The 25,151-nt window shown below is 39.3% G+C and overlaps 1 protein-coding gene and 1 pseudogene across 5 annotated transcripts in view; both read left to right on the forward strand.

Moving 5' to 3' along the window:
- Slc39a6 (solute carrier family 39 (zinc transporter), member 6) overlaps window positions 1-17,955 on the forward strand; it is a 24,841-nt gene extending 6,886 nt beyond the window's left edge. For 4 of the 5 annotated variants that reach the window (XM_013014949.1, XM_013014951.1, XM_013014948.1 and 1 more), the window contains 6 exons: window positions 549-767; window positions 6,939-7,044; window positions 10,231-10,608; window positions 11,953-12,033; window positions 14,868-15,058; window positions 16,875-17,955. In XM_013014949.1, coding sequence (XP_012870403.1) covers window positions 549-767; window positions 6,939-7,044; window positions 10,231-10,608; window positions 11,953-12,033; window positions 14,868-15,058; window positions 16,875-17,027 — 1,128 coding nt within the window. In that variant the 3' untranslated portion in view covers window positions 17,028-17,955. Of the gene's footprint in view, window positions 1-548; window positions 768-6,938; window positions 7,045-10,230; window positions 10,609-11,952; window positions 12,034-14,867; window positions 15,109-16,874 lie in introns of those variants that run through there. The other variant, XM_013014952.1, reaches the window with a different exon arrangement.
- Window positions 17,679-23,081, forward strand: LOC105984568 (annotated as a pseudogene).
- Window positions 23,082-25,151: the final 2,070 nt, after the last annotated feature.

A 25,151-nucleotide genomic window follows, 5' to 3' on the forward strand; every position in this document is an offset into this window, starting at 1 on the left:
CCCAGGCCCAGAGTTCAAGCCCCACGACCGACAAAAAAAAAAAAAATAGTTACTACTGCACTCAGCTACAGGCAGCGTGTCAGTCCATACATCTGAATCTCAGGGACCTGCCAGGCCTATCACTATACACAGACTAGGACTCTTACAGGCTGCTGATCTGATGGCAGTGGTCTGATGGCACTGATCTGAACCTTTCATCTGGAAACAGTAACTGTAGCCATTATGTGCAGGTTTATGTAGTAGCTCCCTGTTAACTGTGGCTATGGTAACTAGTCATACTTTGAGAATACTCTCTACCTATTTATTATGAAGCTTAGCAGGCAGTGCATCTGTCTTTACACAAAATAAACTTAAATTCGACTACGTGCTACAGCATATAACAAACTGAGCTAACTGCCCCTCATATTTTAAATTTAATGCCTTTTCAATTTTGAAGTATCTTGTTAATTGCCTAATTCTGAATAATTTCAAAATGGACCCTACTGTGTTGGCCAATTCTTCTGACATGTGAAACTAATGAATTTACAAATTACATACCATTTTTTCAGTCTCACGCAAGTCACCACCACAGTCATAGCCATGAAGAACCATCAATGGAAATGAAAAGAGGTCCACTTTTCAGTCATCTCTCTTCTCAAAACATAGAAGAAAGCACCTATTTTGATTCCACGTGGAAAGGTCTGACAGCTCTAGGAGGCTTGTATTTCATGTTTCTTGTTGAACATGTACTCACCCTGATCAAGCAGTTTAAGGATAAGAAGAAAAAGGTAAGAAAAAGAATATTGAGTACTTACGTGCATCAAACATTTCTTCAGTGTAGCGCTCTTACGTGAGTTTTTAGGATAGCTTGTCCAGGATGAATTTTTCTTTTATTTATTTTGTGATGCAGGAATTTAAACTTAGGAGCTTGTTCTTACTAAGAAGCACTCTACCACTGATCCATCATTACCACAGGTTTTTTGTTTTGTTGTTTAATTACTGATTTTTTGCTAGTGTCTTAAGTTTTTGTGAGGGCCAGCCTCAGACAGCAATTGTCCCCTTGTCTCTTAGGTAGCTGGTATTCCAGGCGTGGACCACCACCATTCCTGGTCCTCATTTTTTCGTATTTGTGTGTTTTGAGATAGGGTCTCGTTGACTTTGCCTAAGCTAGCTCTGAACTCACAGTTGTCCTGCCTCTATGTCCCAAAGCATTATAGGCAGGCACTACCATGCTTATAGGATATATGATCTTTGGTTGGAAAGGGTTTTGTACTTTCAACGTACTTTTTGATCCCAGAAACATTTATGTAGAACAATTCTATATCTTGATAACCCTGGAATTATCTTCCCTATTTCTTGAAACTCATGGAAGACTAAAAGTCAAGGATGAATGTCTATATAAACCTTGTGACAAAACACAAAGCATAAATAGAGCATTGAAGATACCAATATTTATTGGTACTTTTGATTAAATAATGTGATCAACATTTGCAAATTAGACCATACAGTAGTATGAAGACAGGTAGTAGGCTTTTTATTTGGGGAAAAAAATAAAAATACTTTTGAGTCTTACAAGGTATCTGTCTCTTTTCATCTGATGTGATACAGTAAATTAGTGAAAAGATTGTTGGAAGAGACTCTTAAAATGATGAATATACATCTAGAGAATTTTATAGGAGGTTGGTCAGATTTTTTTTTTTTTTTTTTGGTCATAAGGCTTGAACTCAGGACGCTGTCCCTGAGCCTCTTTGTGCTCAAGGCTAGTGCTTTACTCAGGCCACAGCTCCAATTCCTATTTTTGAATGGGAGAGAAGAGTCTCATGGAGACTTTTCTACCCAGGCTGGCCTCTAATCACAATCCTCAAATCTCAGCCTTCTGAGCAGCTAGGATTATAAGCATGAGCCACTCGCGCCTGGCTCAGAATTTCTTTTCAATTTGAATTTTATATCTTTTTTATTTTTTGGGGGGCGTCCGGTCTTGGGGCCTGAACTCTGGGCCTGGGTGCTGTCCCTCAGCTCTTCAGCTCAAGGCTAGCGCTCTACGACTTGAGCCACAGCGCCACTTCCGGCTTTTTTCTTTTTGTTTATGTGATGCTGAGGAATCGAACCCAGGGCCTCATGCATGCAAGGCTAGCGCTCTACCCCTGAGCCACCTTCCCAGCCCTATTTTTATTGTTTTTATAGCCAAACTATACTTTACCTACAGTTTGCAATCTTGGTTTCTCTAAAATAGAACAAAACATTACAGATTTGTAGAATTATTCTGACTAAAAAAACTTAGACATTAGTTTTCAAATTTTTATACAGTTTTACCCAATTTGATTTTTTTTTTTTTAGTTAGTATTAATTTGCCACTCGACTTTGCTAGTTAAGTGACTGTTCTTAGTTGAATACTGGTGGCTCATGTCTGTAATACTGGCTACTCAAGAGGTCAGATCTGAGGCTTGTAGTTTGAAGCCAGCCTGGACAGGAAAGTCCATGAAACCCTTATCTTCAGTTAATCACTAAAAATCTAGAAGTAGAGCTGTGGCTCAAATGCTAGAGCACTTCCCTTGAGCACAAAAAAAAACTAGCTATTCTCATCCTCATTTTAGAATTGGAGCAACATGTAATTAAACTGTGCAATTATAATAACAAGTATAACTGGCATGAAGAGGGTTGAAAACTAAACACAGTTGATTCTTAGCACTGTGGGAAGCAAGTGTGTGTGTGAGTAGGACAGCATCTGTCTTACGAGTATTTGCCTTTGTGTATGTTATATTCACTAAAGTCTCTGCTGCAAGCTGGGTATGATAGTACATCCCTGCACTAAAGAGGTAAATGAAGAAGGATCAAGAGTTTGAGGCCAACTTGGGCATACATAGTAAGACTCTAGCCTGACCTATATGATAAGACTGTGTCAAAAAAATTACCATCTTCATAATAATATAGAGCAGTATTATCTAACCATAGTTATTAATTAGCTGTGAAATCCATGTTATGCCAGTATATGTGTTTCACTTAAGGTTGGGGCCTTACCTCTTGAGCCACAGCTCAACTTCTAGTAGTTTTTACTTTTGGTGGCTGATTGGAGGTGAGAGTCTCATGGACTTTCCTGCTCAAGAATCAGGCTTCGAACTGTGATCCTCAGGTCTCAGCCTCCATACTAACTAGGATTACAGGTATGAGCCATTAATCCCCAGCACTATAACAAAATAAAACAAAAAGGCAATACTGTATGTTCCATATATTCCTACGTATCATTTATATTTTGCATAACATAATGGAGGTGTAACTCAGAGAAGTTTAATCATCTGTGCTCTAAAATAGTAGCTACTAGAATGTAAATTCTTAAGAGTCAGAACCCTGGGTCATATTTACTGCTCTATCTCTAGTTCCACAAGGAATGTCTCATACATAAGAGATTATTGATATTTAGTGAATGTTTAAGAAAATGAGGCAGCCAAGTAAGAATACTTTTTAGACAGTCTTCCCTCTTTTCTTTTGGATTTTTTAAAAACTTTTTTTGGGTCCGGTCGTGGGGCCTAAACTCTGGGCCTGGGCTCTATCCTTCAGCTCTTCAGCTCAAGGCTAGCGCTCTACCATTTGTGCCACAGTGCCACTTCCGGCTTTTTTCTTTTTGCTTATGTGGTGCTAAGGAATCGAACCCAGGGCCTCATGCATGCAAGGCAAGCACTCTACCACTAAGCCACCTTCCCAGCCCTTCTTTTGGATTTTTAATTATCTTTAAGGCATTACTATTCAACATGTCAATTTGTAAATACAATGCATCTTGATAAATATCACCCTTTTCATCAGTCTCCCCCATCCCTCCCAAAGCCACCTTCATGTTTTATTCCTTTTGTAGAAAATGTTGTTTGCTTTTTATGAAGGGCATCCAAACATTAGTCTTATTTCCTTAGTAATTTTCTAACTTATTTGGTTCTCTTAAAAAAAAAAAAAAAAGAGGAAAAAAAAAAGCCAGGCATTAGTAGCTCATGCCTGTAATCCTAGTTTCCCCAGGAGTCTGAGATCTGAGGATCACAATTTGAAGCCAGCCCAGGCTGGGAGTTTTGTGAGGCTCATTATCTTCAGTTGACCACCAAAAAGCAGAAAGTTAAGCTGTGGCTCAAGTGGTACAGTTCTAGCCTTGAGCAGAAAAGCTAAGCTAAGGAGAGTGCCCAGACTCTTCAAGCCCTAGTATCAGCACACACAAAAAGGGGGGGGGGGTGGAGTTATTTTGTTTCTGAGTGTTCAGAGTGCTTTGAGCCCATCACAAAGCTTTTGATTTAACATTTTTCCTTAAAAAATTTAAACTACACTCTGGGAGATTTCCAGTAGCTCATTAGTCCACAGCTCTATTCTTCAGTGTGAAATCTCTGCATTCTGATTATTGTTACATAACAATACTAGACATGAAGTTAGACCCTTACAATAGTTGAACTTTTTACCAGTGCTAGTGAGCTAGGAATCATAGAGGTATTTATGGCATTCCCTCTTCCCCATTTCTAGCCACATTTTCTTAAGCCAATGTTCTCAACTTCCCTCCACTTTTCTTTCTTCCTGTCATTCTAGACTAGGCTTGGTTATCTCCCACCTCACTTAGCAGTTGCCTTCTAACTAACCTGTCCACTTTATTTTTATTTCCTCCTTTCCTATTTCATTTCCACTATTTGTTTAAGCAAAAAGATGAAATCCTATGAGTCTGCCTACTTAACATCCTTCAGTGACCTCCAGTTGCTTTGTGGACATATTACATTACTTCTAACATGGTCTGCATTATCTAGACTCCTTAACTACCCCAGCCTCATTTTGAACCATCTTTTATAGAGGGCTCTATGAGGCCACCTTGAATTTCTTTTAGTTCTGTCTCAGTGCTGGGCCCTGCCTGCTTCAGAGACCCTTAATGCTCAGGGCCCTTCTTGCTTCAGAGCCCTTGTTTTGAGTGTCTTGCTGCTTGAAGCTCAGGTCCATTCTTGCTCAGGCCCCTTCTTGCTTCAGAGCACTTACTGCCCCAGGCCTTTCTTCAGATGCCTTGCTGTTCAGCGCCCTTCTTGCTTCAGAGCCCTTACCGCTGGAGGCCTTTCTTGCTTCAGACTCCTTGCTGCTCGAGGCCCTTCTTGCTCAAGCCTCTTCCTACTTTAGGTCCTCTCTCACTTTACTCATAGCATAGTCTTTCCTTTACCCTTCCCCATCAAACTGTTATTTACCTTTAAGTCTTGATATAGCTGTCACACAGTTTCCCTAGATCCTGTACTGAAATATTAGGCCTCGTTAATATACACTCTTAATAGCACACTGATTTTTTTCTTTTGTGAAATACATTGAAGATTGCATGCAAACAGTTATATAATCATTATATAATCCTTTCTGTGGATAATAGGGGCTTATGAGACTGAATTTCTCTTGTTTTACATTATACTACTAGCATGGAGGATATTGAGATCTGTAATGCAAAAAGAATTGTTTACGGCATAAGTTCTGGAGTTATTGCCCAATGGAAAATAAAGCAGTAATAGATACTACTGAAGGCACTCTAAATTCACTCTGAAAACACATGCAGTTACTACTTGTCAATTAGAAAGAATATTAGGGGGCTAGGAATGTGGCTTAGTGGTAGAATACTTGCCTAGTATGCATAAAGCCCTAGGTTTGATCCTCAGTACCATGTACATAGAAAAAGCCAGAAGTGGCACTATGGCTCAGGTAGTAGAGTGCTAGCCTTGAGCAAAAGAAGCTAAGGGACAGTGTCCAGGACCTGAGTTCAAGCCCCAGGACTGGCAAAAAAAAAAAAAAGAATATTAGGGCTGAGGTTATAGGGTTGTAGCTCCATAGTGGAGCATTAAGCCTGCACAAGGCCTTCGATGTGATTCCCAGCAGAAGGAAAGATGGGGAAAGAAAAGTGGGAATAGGAGATAGAAGAAATAAGAAGTGGGGGGCGGGGGAGGGGAAGGGGAAGGAAAAGAAAAAACTTTTTAATTCACTTATTTTCAGAAGTATTTAAGTATTTCCTCTGATGAAGGCACTATAGTTGAAGAAAATATAAAGATTAGGCCGAAAGATCAGGCACAGGCTTGGCACCAGTGCTCAACGCCTATAATCCTAGCTACTCAGGAGGTTGAGATCTGAAGATCACAGTTCAAAGCCAGCCTAAGCAGGAAAGCCTGTGAGACTCTCATCTCCAATAAACTACTCAGAAAAAGCCAGAAGTAGTGCTGTGGGTCAAGTAATAGAATACTAGCCTTGAGCACAAAGAAGCTCAGGGACAGTGCTCAGGCCCTGAGTTCAAGCTCCAGGACTGGCAAAACAAAAAATAAAAAAGATTAGGCATAGTTGCTGATGCCTATGATCCCAGCTGCCCAGGAGGTAGAGATTGGGAAGGACTGTGTCTTAGGCCACCCATGCAAAAAGTAAGGTAAGACCCCATGGCATGGTACATGGGAGACTGCAGATAGAAAGATCACAGCCCAGGCCTGCCCTAAGCAAAAACAAGATTCTACCTGAAAAAAATAACTAAAGCTTAAAGAACTGGGGGTATGGCTAAGTGGAAGAATACCTGCCTAGCAAGCACAAGTTCCTGCTGGCTGAAATAGTTCAGTCATAGAGCATATGCTTAAGAATTTGTGAGGCCCTAATTTTAATGTGTAGTTCAATCACTCAAGGAACTAATTAAAATTTACATTCTTATTTATCTGGTCTGAGTGGCCTGAGTGTACATTTCTGACACATTCCTTACATAATACCACACTTGGAGTAAATAGTATAGGGAGCTTTCAAGAAAATGAATGTGATTTTCTTACATATCTCAAGCATTCTTTACCTCCCTGGCAGTTACTATACATAATGGGTATTGTGCAATTAAGTATAAACCCTGGCCTTCCAATAGCAATCCATTAATTCTGTTGTCTGGTTCTGTCTTTATTTGTTTAAAGCCTGGCCACTTGAACAAATCAACTATTTCACTTCCCTTTCTGTTTTAGAACCAAAAAAAACCTGAAAGTGATGATGATGTGGAGATAAAGAAGCAGTTGTCTAAATATGAATCTCAACTTTCAACAAATGAAGAAAAAGTAGACACAGATGATCGTGAGTGTCTTGAGAGATTCTGAATGCTGGAAGGAGTTGATGGTCTAGTATTTGTAACAGGATTAAGCATTTGGAAGAGACCGAGCCATGTCCTTTTGTTTTGCTTTTTAAAAGTGTCTCATACTTACTGAAAACTAGATCAAAACTCCCAGATGTCTCTATGACATCAAACTTAGTGGATCCACGCTACTTATAGGGAGCCATGTGAGGAACAAGATTCAGGTCTTTGAGCATGTGCTTACTCTAACTGCATTTTCCCTGAGGACTTGGGATCCATGAAGTGATTTGTGTCTAGGAAATGAGCATGGTGTATAGTGGAGAGGGCTCTATAGACCCTGCCATGAAGGTGAGGGGGAGTTGGAAATGAGGAAGCCTATGGAACAGGGTACAGGTACAGTGGATCCTGCATATATGTAAGAAGAATGTAAGTACATTTACATGGCTCTGGGGAGAATATTCTCCCTACGATGTCTTGGGTAGTATGAGACTAACAGAAATTGTGTTTGTTATTGGGAAATAAAACTCATGTAGAAATGGGTTGCTGTACCTCCTTTGCTCTGCAATCATGAGACGTTTCTGCAGAGAAATGACTGCTGGAGGGCTCAGTGTGGATGCCTAGTGACATTTTGCAACATTAAGATTGAAATTTGACCCTGAGATAACCAGAACTGAGTTGCATAAAGAAAATACTCAAGAATTAGGGCTCTTCCCCCAACCAAAGACTCTTCTTTGGAACACTAGAATCCCTAGAATTGGTTTCAAGCTGCAATATTCAGTGAAACCAGAGACACATTGCTCACATCCCTCACATTATGTAACTAACTTTAGGACATGTATGCCCCTGGGGAGTGATACATAACTTCTGATTGGCTTCCAAGGAAATCTTGAATAAGACCTCAGTCTGTGGGAAGTGGGAAGTATTATTACTACATATAGACATGTGAATTTCAAGTTAGTTCATAAAGAGATGGGGTTTTTTTTCTTTTCTTTCTTTCTTCTATTTTTGAAGTACTGGGGTTTAAACTCAAGGTCTTGCATTGCCAGGCCAACTACCACTTGAGCTACTCCACCAGCCCTTTTTGTTTAAATTACTTTTCTAATAAGGACTCACTTTTTGCCTGAGCTGGCTTGGTCCACAATCTTATTTACACTTGCTACTTACTCACAATCTTACTTACTTGCTACTGGGATGACAAGCATCCAATACCACACCCAGCTTTTCCTTAGTTGAGATAGAAATCTCATGAACTTTTTACTCAGGCCAATCTCAAACCACAACCAACCAATCTTAGCCTCCACAAGTAGCTGAAGTCATACATAGCTCAGAGCTACTTTGAGCTCCTGTGAAATCATGGCTGACTATGAAAGTAAATTATATTTCTGTTTTCTACCCATTTTTTTAAATATGTTAAGTATAGTGTTTCCTTTTTAGAAGGGCAAAATTCAAGGGAAAAAAAAGGATACATTCACAAATGTATCCTTTTACCACCCCAATCAAGATACAAAACACTCCATCACCCCCTAAAATAGTGCCTATCATCCTATTCTTATATATCTTCTATTATGGATTCCTATAACTTTAATGCCTCTAGAACATTGTAAATATAAACTTCTGAAGACCGTTTAAAATTTAATGCTGTATTAGAAAAGCTGTGTGATTACACTTGTTCTCCAGTATCACCTTATAATCTTAGCTGAAAAATAATTAAAGGAAAAAGGGCTGAGTACATGGCTCAAGTGAGGGTAAAGTGTTTATGGGGTATCTGAGTTCAAAACACAGCTCCATAAAAAAATAAAGAATTGGACAAGAGACTCAAAGTTGCTACCAAGAAAATTGATAACAATGTACAAGACAAAAAATATCATTAAAGTTTATTTTTCTTTGCCCAAATAGAAAATAAATTCTTCATGATGATAAAGGAATTAGTTAGAGGGGCTGGGAAGGTGGCTCAGTGGTAGAGTGTTTGCCTTGCATGCCTGAGGCCCTGGGTTCGATTCCTCAGCACCACATAAGCAAAAAGAAAAAAAGCCGGAAGTGGCGCTGTGGCTCAGGTGGTAGAGCACTAGCCTTGAGCTGAAGAGCTGAGGGATAGTGCCCAGGCCTAGAGTTCAGGCCCCACGACCGGACCCAAAAAAAAATTAGTTAGAATAGTCTATCTCTTAAATTTGTCCCTTCTAAAAAAGAAGAAAATAGATGACAGGATTATTTGTTCATTTCTAATTCTCAGTATTTTTAAAAAATAAGTATTTTAAATACCTAACATAACATTTTTTCAAAAATAAGAATGTGATTCTTTTTTTTCCGTCAGTCATAGGGCTTAACCTCTGGTCCTGAGCACTGTCCCTCAGCTCTTCAGCTCAAGGCTAGTGCTCTACCACTTGAGCCATAGCACCACTTCCAGTTTTCTGGGGTTTATTGGAGATGAGTTTGATGGACTTTCCTGCTCAGGCTGGCTTTAAACCGTGATCCTCAGATCTCAACCTCTTGAGTAGCTATGATTACAGGTGTGAGCCACCAATGCCCAGCAAGAACGTGATTCTTTTATGATCAGAAGAACTCATCTTTCAACATACAGAGAGGGAAAAGAAATTAAGGGAGAATGTAAGGGTAGTTTCTGAAGTTTAATGTTTAAAATATATTCTTTTTTTTATAAGATAGGGAAGGTGGCTCAGTGGTAGAGTGCTTGCCTTGCATGCATGAGGCCCTGGGTTCCATTCCTCAGTACCACATAAGCAGAAAAAGCCAGAGATGGCGCTGTGGCTCAAGTGGTAGAGTGCTAGCCTTGAGCTGAAGAGCTGAGGGACAGCACCCAGGCCCAGAGTTCAGGCTGCATGACCAACAAAAAAAAGATAGGCTCTTAATATCTTTATGTTGCCCAAGCTACTCTTGAACTCCTGATTCAAGCCATCTCCCTGTCTCACCCTCCAGAGTACTGGGATTATAAGTACTACATGCCAGCTCAAAATGGATTGTTAATATGTGAGATCATTTGTTTTTTAAAATTCATTCAACTCTATTGATATTTCTCTTTAGCTCTTAAGATTTCGTTTTCCAGATGCAAGAGTTTTTGTGCTTTAAAATCATTTGTTGATTTTAAATGTTAGTGGGGATATTCAAAATTTGTCCAAGCACACTGACAGAAGTATTCTGATTTTTGTCCCAATATCTCTTACATTTATTCCTAGGACCTGAAAGCTATTTACGAGCAGACTCACAAGAGCCCTCCCACTTTGATTCTCAACAGCCAGCAATGTTGGAAGAAGAAGAGGTCATGATAGCTCATGCTCACCCTCAAGAAGTCTACAATGAATATGTACCCAGAGGGTGCAAGAACAAATGCCATTCACATTTCCATGATACACTGGGCCAGTCAGATGACCTCATTCACCACCATCATGATTACCATCATATTCTCCATCACCATCACCACCAAAACCACCACCCCCACAGTCACAGTCAGCGCTATTCTCGGGAGGAGTTAAAAGATGCTGGCATTGCCACTTTAGCCTGGATGGTGATAATGGGCGATGGCCTACACAACTTCAGTGATGGCCTTGCAATTGGTATTACATATTTGTTCCTTGCTAGTTCACTCAGAATTGTCATTTAAATACCTAATCCAGTTTATCAAAGCATAAGTTAGTTTAGATAAGTTAGATATGAGTGACTTCCAAAATTCTCAAAATGTTATTTTTGGCTACTTAGACAATAAAGTACTCAGTAAATGTTCCATATATTAAGTGCTAGGGACTTTGCCTAGCCTTCATTGTAACAATCAAAAGTCATTCTTCAGGCTGGGAATGTGGCTTAGTGGTGGAGTGCTTGCCTAGCATGAAGCCCTGGGTTTGATTCTTCAGTACCACAGAAACAGAAAAGTCCAGAAGTGGCACTGTGGCTCAAGTGGTATAGTGCTAACCTTGAGCAGGAGAAGCTTAGGGACAGTGCCCAGGCCTTGAGTTCATGCCCCAGGACTGGCAAAAAAGAAAAGATTGGGAGACTGTGCTTTAAAGTATAGAATATGTGCAAGGTTTTTCCCTGTACATTGATATTTCCTTTTTAGTAATAGAAACTGTGCTTGTTAAGGTAAAATCTTTAGCATCATCTTTTCTGTTATCCTTAAAGGATTCTTCATATACTTTGATCAGTCTAGTTACCAGTCTCTAGCCAGAGAATTACAGAATTTTTGCATTAAATGATTACACCATAATTGAGAGATAATAGAATACCTAAAACCATGTGATTTCATTCTGGATGGAACCATGGAAGTACATACAAGTTGAGCAGGTGGGACCTAGAAAAATGACACAATTGCCCAAGGATGTAGTGCTGTTCTTTTTAGTCAGGAATTGGTTCTCAGGCAGTCTACTTTCTGCCTCCTTCACTATTTTCTATACAGCATAAGCAGACAAAGAAGGAATGTCCAAAAGAATAATCTTGGTTGATGATTGTATAATGTACTCATTTTTTTGCAACAAGATGTACTATTTGTTTCTAAGACAATTGAAGAAAAGAAATAGTTTAAAAACGACTGAAGTCAAGTCTAATTACATACTGAACTCTGAAAAAAGTAAAACATTCATACTCTTAATTGCAGAAGATTATTTTTCTCCAAACTTTATGGTCAGTTTAGATTCTTGAATAAGTAATAGTTACTTTTCAGGTTTGTAGAAGATCATGTACTCATTCTAAGGCATACTTCAGTCTTCACTTATATCTTGTAACTCCTGTGCTTCTCTGAGCTATTTAGACTGAATAGAATAGAATATTTCTATGGAGAAGTTAAGGTTTGGGTTGGAAAGGTTGTATTTATGCACAACCAAAATACAATTAATTGTTTACTTCATTTTGTATATCAAGATTTTAAAACACATCTAATAATAACCCCCTTCTGATTGACCTTTACACAGGTGCTGCTTTTACTGAAGGTTTATCAAGTGGGCTAAGTACTTCAGTGGCCGTGTTCTGTCATGAGTTACCTCATGAGTTAGGTAAGAGAACTAGATAAGTGATTTTTCCATGTGAATGAAATGTCCTAGAGTTGCTGGCCTTAGCTTCTTAACTCCAAGGCCTTCACATATTCTGCTAACCTTGCTGAGTTTTTCTTTTTTTAAGTCTTTATTGTAAAGGTGGTGAGTGGGAATTACAGTTAATAAGTAAAGTAGTGAGTATATTTCTTTTTAAATACTGTTATCCCCTCCCTCATTTTCTCCCACTTATCCCTCCCTACTCCCCTACCCACCTATACCCAGTTGTATAGTTCATTTCCAACGTAGTGTCTAGTGAGTATCATTGTTGGATTAGTTCTTTCCTTTGTCCTGCTGTTTCTGAGATTCCCTTTTCCTTCCATGAATCAGAAAAACTTATATACAAGACAAATGGTGCAGAAAACTAAAACAAAAAAATAGAAATAATTGCATGCAAATCATGCAAAGCATTGAGATTCCATCTTACCCCAGTTAGAATGGCCATTATCAAGAAATCTAATAACAACAGATGCTGGCAGGAATGTGGCCAAAAGGGAAGGCTACTACACTCTTGGTGAAAGTGTAAACTTGTTCAGCCACTTTGGAAAGCAGTAAGGAGGGTCCTCAAAGACTAAACATAGAGCTCCCCTATGATCCAGTAATCCCACTCCTGGGCATTTATCAAACAGAACACAAACCAGGCCACACTATAAAGCCACCATCACAACCATGTTCATTGCAGCATTATTTACCATAGCTAAGATATGGAACCAACCTAGATGCCCCTCAGTAGATGAATGGATCAAAAAAACATGTGGTATGTATACAAACTGGAGTTCTGTGCTTCTATCCAAAAGAATGACATTGCTCCATTTGTAAGTAAATGGAAAAACCTGGAAAAAATTATATTACTCAAGGTAAGCCAGGCCCAAAGAAAAGTAGATTGCATGGTTTCCCTCATTTGTAATAACTAGAATATGTGTATGGCATTCTTAACAGCAGATTACAATAGCCCAATAGTGCATTGAACCATATATAATGAAGCATATCAAAATGACTTTGTTTTCTTACTGGATACAAGTTTGTTTCCAGCCAGAGTCTCACCCCACATACACATTTTTGACTATATGGGCTTGCCAAAAAAGTACCTGAGTCCCTCTTTTTTCCCCTACCAAGTATCTTTTAGTGGAGGCACACTGGTAACATCAGTAATTGTCTTCATTAACACACTGGAAATAAGACAACAGCACACAAAAAAATCATCTTCAATTAACAGTGGGGAGTTGGAAAAGAGAACCTTATTGGAAGCAGAAGAAAAAGAGAATTGAAGAATTGTATCTTGACTATTCTTTGCTATTAGAAGTTGAAACTTGCTCATTTTATTTATTTATTTGTTTATTTGTTTTGCCAATCCTGGAGCTTGAACTTAGGGCCTGGGCACTGTCCTTTACTTTTTTTTTTCTTTTGCTCAAAGCTAGCACTCTACCACTTGAATCACAGCACCACTTCTGGATTTTTCTGTTTATGTGGTACTGAGGAATTGAACCCAGGGCTTCATGCATGCTAGGCAAGCACTGTACCACTAAGCTACATTCCCAGACCCAAAACGTCCTCATTTTAGATCCCACTCCATGTCTTTGTTTTTCTTCCCATTGTTTCCTAATGATGGCTACATATTCTCAGACACCATTTCCCTAATACCATTTTACTTTTGTTCCTTACTATGCATTCAGCTATTTGGAAGTCCTCCTTTCTGCTACCCAGTGCTTGCATGAGCCTCAACTTCTCACTTATGCTTCTCATTCTAAGTCTTTTATGCCCCATTTCCACATTCAGATATGTTTTCTTTTGGTTGGTTGTGGGGCTTAAACTCTGGGCCTGCGTGCTGTCCCTGAGCTCTTCAGCTCAATGCATGTGCTCTACCACTTGAGACACAGTGCCACTTCTGGTTTTTGATGGTTAATTGGAGATAAGAGTCTTATGGAGTTTCCTGCCCGGGCTGGATTTGAACTGCAATCCTCAGATCTCAGCCTCCTAAGTAGCTAGGATTACAGGCATGAACCACCAGTGCCTGGCCAGATACGTATTTTTAAAATTTATTTTGTGTGTGTGTGTATGCACATGCATGTATGCATGCCTTATACTCTTTTTTTTTTTTTTTTTTGGTCAGTTGTGGGGCCTGAACAGTGGGCCTGGGCACTGTCCCTCAGCTCTTCAGCTCAAGGTTAACATTCTACCACTTGAGCAATAGTGCCACTTCTGGCCTTTTCTGCTTATGTGGTTCTGAGGAATGGAACCCAGGGCCTCATACATGCAGGGCAAGCACTCTTCCACTGAGCCACCTTCCCAGCCCCTGCATGCCTTATACTCTTGCTTAGCTTTTTCACTTACACCTGGGGTTCTACCACTTGGGCTACATCCAGTTCTTCCCATATATTATCTTTTCATTTGCTGATCATTGCTGTATGTTCTTCACCTTCCCCTTTTGTGGGTGATTCTTTGAAGACAGTGCAATAGATTTATTTTTCAAACAATGGCCAAGAATATTGGCTAAATGATTTTTTAAGCTTATAATGCTGTTGAGATGATATATACTGATAAATTCTCCTCTACTCTAAGCATTTCTTTTTTCTCTCTCTCTCAAAGTTGTCTTTATCTTTTGGTGCTACTGAGGTTTGAGCTTAAGCCCTTGCATTTGTTAGGGCAGACACTTTACTGTTCAGATATTCCACTAGCTCCTTTTTTTTATTTCTTGTCTCAAATCAATCAGAATTTTCTTGAATTGAGAAGTTTCTTGGTCATGTGTCTTTAGAATGATTTTCAAGTATTTTATTATCTTCTTTTGTTTTCCATTAAAGGTGATTTTGCTGTTTTGCTGAAGGCAGGCATGACCGTTAAGCAGGCTGTGCTTTATAACGCTTTGTCAGCCATGCTGGCATATCTGGGAATGGCAACAGGAATTTTCATTGGCCATTATGCTGAAAATGTTTCTATGTGGATATTTGCACTTACTGCTGGCTTATTCATGTATGTCGCTCTGGTTGATATGGTAAGTTTTTAAGAAGTTGGTTGAAACTGACTGACTATAAGAAAAAAAATAATTTTTTTTAAAAAAGATTGTAGACGCTGAGCTCCAGTGGCTCATACCTATAATCCTGGTTACTTAGGAGGCTGAGATCTGAGCATCACAGTTTGAAGCCAGCTCAGGCTGCAGATTCCATGAGACATCTCCAGTTAAACATCAAAAAGCCAGAAATAGAGCTGTAGCTCAAGTATTTGAGTGTTAGCTTTGAGCAAAAAAAGCTCAGGGAATGTGCCCAAACCCTGAGTTTAAGCCTCAGGACTAGCACATAAAAGAAAATAAAAGATTTTAGATTAAATGCAACAAGAATGAAAAATTATTCTAAATCAAGAGAGGTAGTAGGCTGGGTACCTATGGCTCATGCCTGTAATCCTCCCAGATCAGAAGGCTAAGATCTGAGATCACAGTTCAAAGCCAGCCCAAGGAGGAAAGTCTGTGAAACTCTTATCTCCAGTAAACCACTAGAAAACTGTAAGTGGCACTGTTGCTCAAATGGTAGAGTGCTTACCTTAAGCTGAAGAGCTGAGGAACAGCGCCCAGGCCCAGAGTTCAAGCCCCATGATCAACAAAAAAATATAGGGGTTATATAAGAATGCAAGTCTCTACATTTATTTTTGTAATTGTTGATCCCATACATACTTGCATTCTACCTAATATATATGAGGATACTCAAGTACCTGTCTCTTTGTCACATACAGTTTTTAGAGGAGAATCTTGATGAGGCCCTGAATGATCTATAGATTTGTAGAAAGTCTAACACAAACCACATATTGTTGGCATGCTGTGTACACCTTACAGTGCTTAAAATAGAAGTGGAAGTATGGTTTAAGTAATAGAGTACCAGCCTTGAGTGAAAAAGCCAACTGAGAGTGCAAGGCCATGAGTTCAAGCCCCAGCAATAGTGCACACACACAAAATTCTTATTAAGTTAGGTAACATTCCTGTAATTCTAGCTACTTGGGAGGCTGAAATCTGAGGATCACAGTTAGAAGCTAACCCAGGCAGAAAAATCTGTGAGAGTCTTAGCACCAGTTACTCACCAAAAAGCCAGAAGTGGAGCTCTGGCTCAAGTGGTAGAGCAAAAAAGCACAAGGACAGTACCTAAGCCCTGAGTTCAAGCCCGAGGACTGGCACACACAAAAAAGTTTTCATTGAAAAAGGAGGTTTGGGATTTTTCTTGTTTTATCAGTAGTGGGACTTGAACACAGGGCCTGAACTGCTATTCCTGAGCTTTTCTGCTCAATGGTAATGTGCTACTACTTTGAGCCACAGCACTACTTTGGTTTTCTGGTGGTTCATTGAAGCTCATAGTCTCATAGACTTTCCTGCCCCAGAAGGCTTTGAAACATGATCCTCAGATCTCAAGCTCCTGAGTAGCTAGGATTACAGGCGTGAGTTACCAATGCTTAGCGACAAAAGAATTTTATTCCATGTGGACCAGCCAGTCTTATTACTAAAGTAATATTTTGAGTGTGAACTACTACTATAATATTAAAATATCATATCTCGGAACTAGGTAAGGGTCATATATTTAGTTCAGATATACAGGCAGTAACTAACGCAGGGAAATCAGTATAAATTTCCATTTTATAATAGAGCAGACTGGTCTAATAGGTTATTATAACTAAGAAATACTGTACAACATGATTAGAGTCTGTTGTGTATATATCAGTTCTAAGGAATTGATCTACAGTATAGCTACAAATAAAGCTGATGTGCTGTCTTTCAAAACTCTGTGTGTAATTCTGGGAACTTAAATGTAAATGTATTTTTTTTCTTTAAGGTACCTGAGATGCTGCACAATGATGCTAGTGACCATGGATGTAGCCGTTGGGGTTATTTCTTTTTACAGAATGCTGGGATACTTTTGGGTTTTGGAATTATGTTACTTATTTCCATATTTGAACATAAAATTGTGTTTCGTATAAATTTCTAGTTAGAGTGTAAATGTTAGAGTAGCTTAAACATTGCTGTTTGAATAGGTCATAAGGAAACGAGTTGTAGGCTTTGACAGATAGCATTTAAAGTTAGTAGATTTTGTGCTTTTTGTATTGAATATTCCCATCTGTACGCTTCTAAGGTCAATTATGTTGGTAACAGTGGTACGTGTTAATATTTAAGTTATTCTATTTCAAAATTAGAAGATATTCCCCAGTATTACCAGGTTATTATATAAACAAGAGAATTGGACTGACACAGTCTGTACATTTTAGAGAAACTGTCTTTAATACTTTTTGTGGAACTAATTTAACATAAGTCCCATATTTGTTTTCAGGCAAAAGAACAGGCACAAGTCCCCCCCAAAAAAATATTAAAGCACGTACTGATTTTAAGAAGTGAAGAGGAAACAAAAGAATTTGAAAGCAGTAGCTTTCTTATAAAAATCACAAAATTGCTTGATCATAATGTAGAGAGTAAATTTTAGGTATAAGTAAAAATAGATATAATTAGTCCAAATTCATGTATAAACCCCTTTGTCAGGGTATTAATATTTCTGTAAAAGTACAGCACTTTTTATACACTAGATTAGTTGTATATTTGTTTGTATAGTAAGCAAGTCTAACTATATTTAATGAAGTCAAGCAATATGTCACTTAACCAAGAAATTGGAATTATTTGTGTTGGATATATGCCAGATGAACATAGTAAGTTTATATGTCACCAAAAGACTTGGTTATCACCAAGATATGAATCACCAAAAGTTATATGACTAGGTGCTCTGGTTATCTGGCTTACCACCTGTCAGAATGTTAAAATTTTGACCCATGTGAGTACCTTAAAACAGCCAGTCATTGTAAGCCTGGTTCACATTTGATCCTAGTTACTCAGAAAACCAAGATTTGGAGGATCATGATTCAAAGCAAGCCCAGGAAGAAAAGTCCATGAGACTCCAAAAATAACCAGCAAAAGGTAGGGCTAGAGGTGTGGCTCAAGTGGTAGAGCTCCAAGCCAAACAAGTCATGTAAACATGAAGCCCTGAGTTCAAACCCTAGTACTGGGGGCCAGGGGGGGAACCAACACCATTCTGAAAATACTGTATTATCTTTCAGTGCTTTAGTGTTGTCATTGTGAACAGTGGTCCTTTTGTATATGGTACTATAGACATACTAGAGCTGTCTATCTGTGGCATTGTGTAGAGGTTTCCTACAAAATAAATTCTTCATGTTATCTCAGTGTCAGATGTTGCATTTTCTTTCTTTTTACCACCTTAACCATTTTTAAATGTATAATAGTTTTGAGTCTATTCATATTGTTGTACAACAGATCTCCAGAAATTTTTCATCTTGGAAAACTGAAGCTATGTACTTGGTAAAAATAACTCCATACAGGCCCTGTTATCACTTTCTGCATGCTATTTCTATAAAGTTGAGATGTATGTATTTTAACATTATAACCAAACTTATAGTCTACTAGTTCATTTATATACTATTTGATGGCCCTATTCAAGTTACTATAAGGAATTCCAAAGAAAATTGGTCCACACTTTGTTCCCAACTGTCCCCAACTTCACTCTCTCTCTTTTTTTAAACAATCAGCCCCTTATTGCTTGGTACTAGGTCCCAGTTTTTGTGGCTTTTTAGCCACCAAAAGCCAGGCTGCAGACTCAAAATATAGAGCAAGCTATGAGCAAGCTAGCCAAAGGAACTTGAATCCCCAAGCACAAGCCCTCCCAACACCAGAGGGGAAAAACAAAGGCACCTAAAGAGGGAGATGTATTAGAAGTACTATTAGTCTACATTCTAAAGAGAATCAGAAGCAAGTGGATAAGTCTGGTAAGAATCAGAAGCAAGTCTCCTACCTGAGAGATTTGGAACACCAAAGGGATAGAAACATGATTATTACTTGATTAGTAGAGTGCTTGCTAGCAAGTGTGAGGCCCTGAGTTCAGTCCCTAGCACTGAAACAACTACTTGATTAGGGGAGCCTTCAGTGATGAGATATAAGCATTTCCTTTGGTTGAATGTTTACGGTGCTCCAGAAACCCATGGGCCCAACTGTAGTGCCACTGTTGAATCACTGTAGGGTAAATATGTTCTCGCAATAGCTGAAAGTAGTGTTCCTCTAGGAGTTTGGGGAGCATCAGAGACTACCCTTCTCCATTCAGAGATTCTGAATGCACACAAATCAATAGTAACCAGTTTTCGCTCCTGTTGGTGAGTATGTAGATGATTTAAGCAGCTAGTTCCCATGGCTGTGTGTAGAATGGAAATGAGAGGGACCACAGCAGCTGGAGAATGTAGACGAAAGGCTGATGTTGGAGGGCAACTAGTCAGAAAAGGCACAAATAAGAGATAATAGTGCAAGACCCTGATTTCTGGCCCTATTAGAGGGAGGAGGAGGAGAAGGAGGAGGAGGAAAAAGAAAAAGGAAAGAATAAAAAGAATTTAATAAAAGTTGCACATTTAGGAGTGTGCTAAAGGCTCAAGCCTATAGTTCTAGCTACTTAGGAGGCTGAGATCTGAAGTTCCAAACCAGCCAGGACAGAAAAATCCAATAGACTCATCTCAATTAACCTGGGAGAAAAAAGACATAGAGGTGTGGCTCGAGTGGTAGAGTGTCAACCATGAGCAAAAAGAAGAGCAGAGTGCCTAAATTCAAGCCCCAGTAACCCCAGTCCCAGCACACACACACATACAAAGTTAACTGATGTTGTGGTACATGCTTGTAATCCCAGCACTTGGGAGACTAATGCAGGAAGATTGAAACTTTCTAGGCAACACAGAGTTCCATGCCAGCCTAGGCAATGCAATCAGACTTGTTTCAAAAAACAATTTTAAGTTAATCATTTGTAATTGGGGAAAAAAATGCCCATAAACTATAGTTAACATCATATTTGAGGCAATGTAGGACTAGGTGTCTTCCTTCACTGCAATATTAAAAATATTGAAAACTTCAACCAAATAAGACCAGAAATATTTTTTTTTAAATAACATGGCTGTAAAGCTGGGCACCAATGGCTCCCACCTATAATCCTAGCTACTCAGAAGTCTGAGACCTGAGAACCATAGTTCAAAGCCAGCCCAAGCAGGAAAGTCCTTGAGACTCTTAAGTCCAATTAGCCACCAGGAAACCAGAAGTGGCACTGTGGCTTAAGTGGTAGAATGCTAGCCTTGAGCTGAAGAGCTGAGGGACAGCGCTCAGGCCCAGAATTCAAGCCCCAAGACTTGAAAAAAGAATTTTTTTTAATAGCTGTAATCCTAGCTATTCAGGAGGCTGAGACCTGGATCACAGTTCAAAGCCAGCCCAGGGAGGAAAGTCTGTAACACCTGATTAACCATCAAAAATAGGGAAATGGAGCTATGGCTCAAGTGGTAGCACACTAGCCTTGCACAAAAAAGTGCATCTACACCCTGAGTTCAAACTCCAGGACCAGCAAAGTAATAAAAAATATCTGGAGATAGAAGGAAATTTTCTACATCTGTCTACATAGAAAATTCCAAGGAGGTTTTAGCATTGTGAATTTAATGAATTTAGCGTTGTATAGAATACAAAACACAGACAAGCTCAACTTGTTTTATTTCCTGACAGGCTCTATTAGAAGCTGAAATTAAAATTGTATTTTCAGTAGCTCCTCCAAAATGCAATATTTGTGTATAATTGTAGCAAACTATGCAGGATGTTTATACTGAAAACTAAGAAATACTATGAAAAAAAACCCAGAGATATAGCTTGCCAATTGACTGAGAAACCCAATAAACACATCCATTTGTCAATGGGAATCCTGCCAGGAGCTTTTTAGATATGAACAAGTTGAATATGGCAGGATATAGAATAACTGAACTTTGGGCTGGGAAGGTGGCTCAGTGATAGAGCGCTTGCCTTGCATGCCTGAGGCCCTGGGTTCGATTCCTCAGCACCACACACACAAAAAGAAGCCGGAAGTGGTGCTGTGGCTCAAGTGGTAGAGCACTAGCCTTGAGCTGAAGAGCTGAGGGACAGTGCCCAGGCCCAGAGTTCAGGCCCCATGACGGGACCCCAAAAAAAAAAAGAATAACTGAACTTTCAAACTTCCAGCCCTTGCTGATGGGAATGCAAAATACTTCCTCCACTGTGGAAAACAACTTGATAATCCTTGTTTAAAAAAAAAAAAAGGTAAGGCTGGGAAGGTGGCTCATGGTAAAGCGCTTGCCTTGCATGCATGAGGCCCTGGGTTCGATTCCTCAGCACCACATAAGCAAAAAAGAAAAAAGCCAGAAGTGGTGCTGTGACTCAAGTGGTAGAGCACTAGCCTTGAGCTGAAGAGCTGTGGGACAGCGCCCAGGCCCAGAGTTCAGGTCCCACGACGGGATCCAAGAAAAAAAAAAAGGTAAACACACCTGAATGATTATCCAGCCATCCTGGTCCTATATATTTACCCTAGAGTAATGAAAATTTATATTTACACAGAAAAACGTACAGCCATTAACTGGAAACTGCCCAAATACCCTATACCAGTTGAATGGATAAACAATACTGTGGGACATTGTGTCATGCAATACTACTTATTATTAAAGCAATGAACCATTGACACAACTTACATGAATGTCACTCGAAAGGTTGCAAACTAGAAGTTTCCACTTCCATGGTATTCAGTAGTTTCTGAGTTGCTGTATAGTGACTATGAAGTGTGATAGGTGTGTTTAGGGGAAAAAATAGAACCTAATTTTGCTGACTGTCGCATAAATCTATACATGTAATACAATTTTGCAGCATCTAAATATCATCATTCCTTTTTTCTTTTTTTCTTTTCTTTTTTTTTTTTTTTTTGGTGGTCGTGGGGCCTGAACTCTGAACCTGGGCGCTACCCTCTGCTCTTCAGCTCAAGGCTAGCAATCTACCACTTGAGCCACAACGCCACTTCTGGCTTATTCTGCATATGTGGTGCTGAGAAATGGAACCCAGGGCCTCATGTATGCAAGGCAAGCACTCTACCACTGATCCACCTTCCCAGCCCTCATCATTCCTTTTAAAGATGACTAATATTCCATTGAGTGTATACAACATATTTCACATACTTTAAATCCATATAGTAAGTCCAGTTTGAACCAGTCTGCTATCCTGTGGAATTTCAATGCAACTTTTGAGTTTCACAATTTGAGAGATGATTAACTTTGAAATGTCATCCAAACTGAAATGCACCCGCATCCTTCAAAATACAATGGAACATAACATACTGTCTCAGCTGGTGCTGAGAACATCCTAGGAACCACCAAATGCCGGTCACTGTCAGAAAGTTAAGGAACCAGTATTCGTATAGTTATAAATCCAAAATGGTTTAGGTACAATACCCTCAAAAGCAGTGGCTGCATTTACCGGTTATAATGGAAAGGGAAACAATTAGATATGCAGCTACCCCATGAATGATGGTAGCCGAGTGCTTTAGCCAATGAGATTTTATCATCAGGCTCTACATCCCAAGTGGCACTCCTTCATCAAAAGAAAAGAAGAGGAAGAGGAGAAGGGGGACAGAGAGGGGGAAGGGGGGAAGGGGAGGAGGAAAGAAGAAGAACCTGCTCCTTTACAAGGTAAATCTGTTCATCTTTATCAGTGATTTAAGAAACCATTTAGACAATATAAGAAAATTTTTATTCCTCGGGATGCATCGAATAACTTCTGGCATTTGGTTTGGAGCATTTTCCAAGCAGCCATAAAACGAGTGAATGTGATTTTTATCTTTCCCTAGAGCTCATCTGAAAGTGTAGTAAACATACCGAAAAGTTCCCAGAGTGGAAATGCCAGGACAGCATACGCCATGCTTACCATGGCAATGCCTGCCCACTACACCATGATGCTGAAACATCCTTTACAGTGAAGTATTTGTGTAGCTGTGGCTACATGTCTACTTGTTAAGCAATATCAGCAGGAGAGGATAGAGGAAACTATCACAGAGAAAACGAAAGAGAAAGAGGAAAAGTTCAGTTATAAATTCCTAGAAATAAAAGAAAAAATTATTTTAAGAGAAAAAAAGTGGCATCTGGCCAAGTATCTCCCTGGTAGAGTGCCTGCCTAGCATAGTCAAGGCCTTGAGTCAGATCCCCAATGCTGGGGGTGGGGGTAGGTTGTGAAATAGGAGGCTTTATACAAGTTATAGAAAATTCCTCCCATTGCTGGGCACCAGTGACTCACACTTGTAATCCAAGCTACATTCAGGCTGAAATCTTTGGGATCCGAATTTGAGGCTATCTTAGGCACACAAAACTAAGAGCTACAGGAGTTTGGTGCAAATCTGTATCCTACCTGCATGGAAGCTTAAAGTAGGCAGAGTGCACAGCCAGGCAAGAAGCAAGACCCTAATGGTTACCTACCAAGTAAAGCTAAGGTTAAGATAAAGATCTTATATAGAGAAAATAGAATAAACACTCAGTTTAGCAAGCACAAGGTTCTGAGCTCAAACCTTAGTATTACCAAGCAAAAACTGAGAGAAATATGATCCTATATATGACTGTACAAGGTATTGGTTATGTGAAAGTGAAATGGAAACTTTAAAGTGACTTAAACCTGAAGCTTGTCAAAAAGCAAATATATAGCAATTAGTACTTTTTCAAACTTCTGAAAAATAAACTATAGACATGAATTTAGTGGTCATAGGAAAAATGCAACTGAGTTTCATTGTATAAAATATGCATTATAAAATTTCAGTCTCAGAAAATGCAAATTAAAAATGCAATAATCTAACCGGGCACTGGTAAACCAACAGAAAACTGGAAGTGGTGCTCTGGTTCAAGTGGTAGAGTGCTTGCTTTGAGCTGAAGAGCTGAGGCACAGCACCCAGGCCCAGAGTTCAAGCCCCATGACCACCACCACCAACAACAACAAAAAATACAATCATCTACAACATGAATGGATCTTGAATAAGTCAGCTACTAAAGGAAAAATACTTTAGTATCTTCCATTTTATGATGTTTTCATTAAAAGTAAGTTCTTAGCTGAGTGTGATAGCACATATCTATAATCCCTAGCACTTGTGAGGCGAAGGTATACCAGAGGATTGTGAATTCAAAGTCAGCCTGAGCTGTAATAAAGACTGGGGCGGAGGGGTGGGAAGCTTCTTTACTCCTTCTTGTTCTTAGAATATCTATGAGTTTTTGAAGTGAAAAAATATTTATATACCTTTACCTCTAATTTTACAATGGCCCCACAATAGACGCCTTAGTTTTTTACATTGCAGATAAAGAAGGTAATGTTTAAGTGATTTAGTGATATTTTCAGAGCTCATTGATGCCACAGATGAGCTCAAACTCTTGTCTACTAGTTCCAAAGCTGAAAATTTTAGAAATTCTCAAAGTAACTTTCCAATCCGATGGTGTCTGGAGCTCCTTTTTATTTTTTTAATTTTTAATTATAAAGATGCTGTACAGAGTGCATGCTTCGGCAGCACATATACTAAAATTGGAGCAATACAAAGAAGATTCGCATGTGTAAGGATGACATGCAAATTTGTGAAGTGTTCCACATTTTTTTAAAAAGATGCTGTACAGAAGAGTTATAGTTGCATGAGTAAGGTAATGAGTACATTTTATTTATTTATTTATTTATTTATTTATTTATTTATTTTTAGGGTCCACTCGTGGGGCCTGAACTCTGGGCTTGGGCGCTGTCCCTCAGCTCTTCAGCTCAAGGCTAGCACTCTACCACTTGAGCCACAGCACCACTTCTGGCTTTTATTTTTTCTGCTTATGTGGTGCTGAGGAATTGAACCCAAGGCCTCATGCATGCAAGGCAAGGGCTCTACCACTGAGCCACCTTCCCAGCCTCATGAGTATATTTCTTGTCCAACATTGTTACTTACTCCTTTGTTTTTCTCCCACTATCCCTCCCTACCCCAACCTCTCACCCCCCCCCAAATTGTTCATTTCCCTGACATAGTGTCTTTTGAGTATGGTTGTTGCAATGGGTCATCCTTAACTAATTTGGGGAAGGGAAGGAGAATAACAAAGTGTTGAAACCCTTTTTATTTTCATTTCCTTTGAAATTCCACTGTTGGAAAGGTAGCACCTATGCTAAGCTATGAGGAGCCAGCTGATCATAGATTATTTTTTTCCTCCAATTCATAGCAAAATTCATTGTTCCAGATACGGAG

Source organism: Dipodomys ordii, unplaced genomic scaffold, assembly GCF_000151885.1.
Source record: "Dipodomys ordii isolate 6190 unplaced genomic scaffold, Dord_2.0 Scaffold25, whole genome shotgun sequence".
In the NCBI taxonomy this organism is placed as follows: domain Eukaryota; kingdom Metazoa; phylum Chordata; class Mammalia; order Rodentia; family Heteromyidae; genus Dipodomys; species Dipodomys ordii.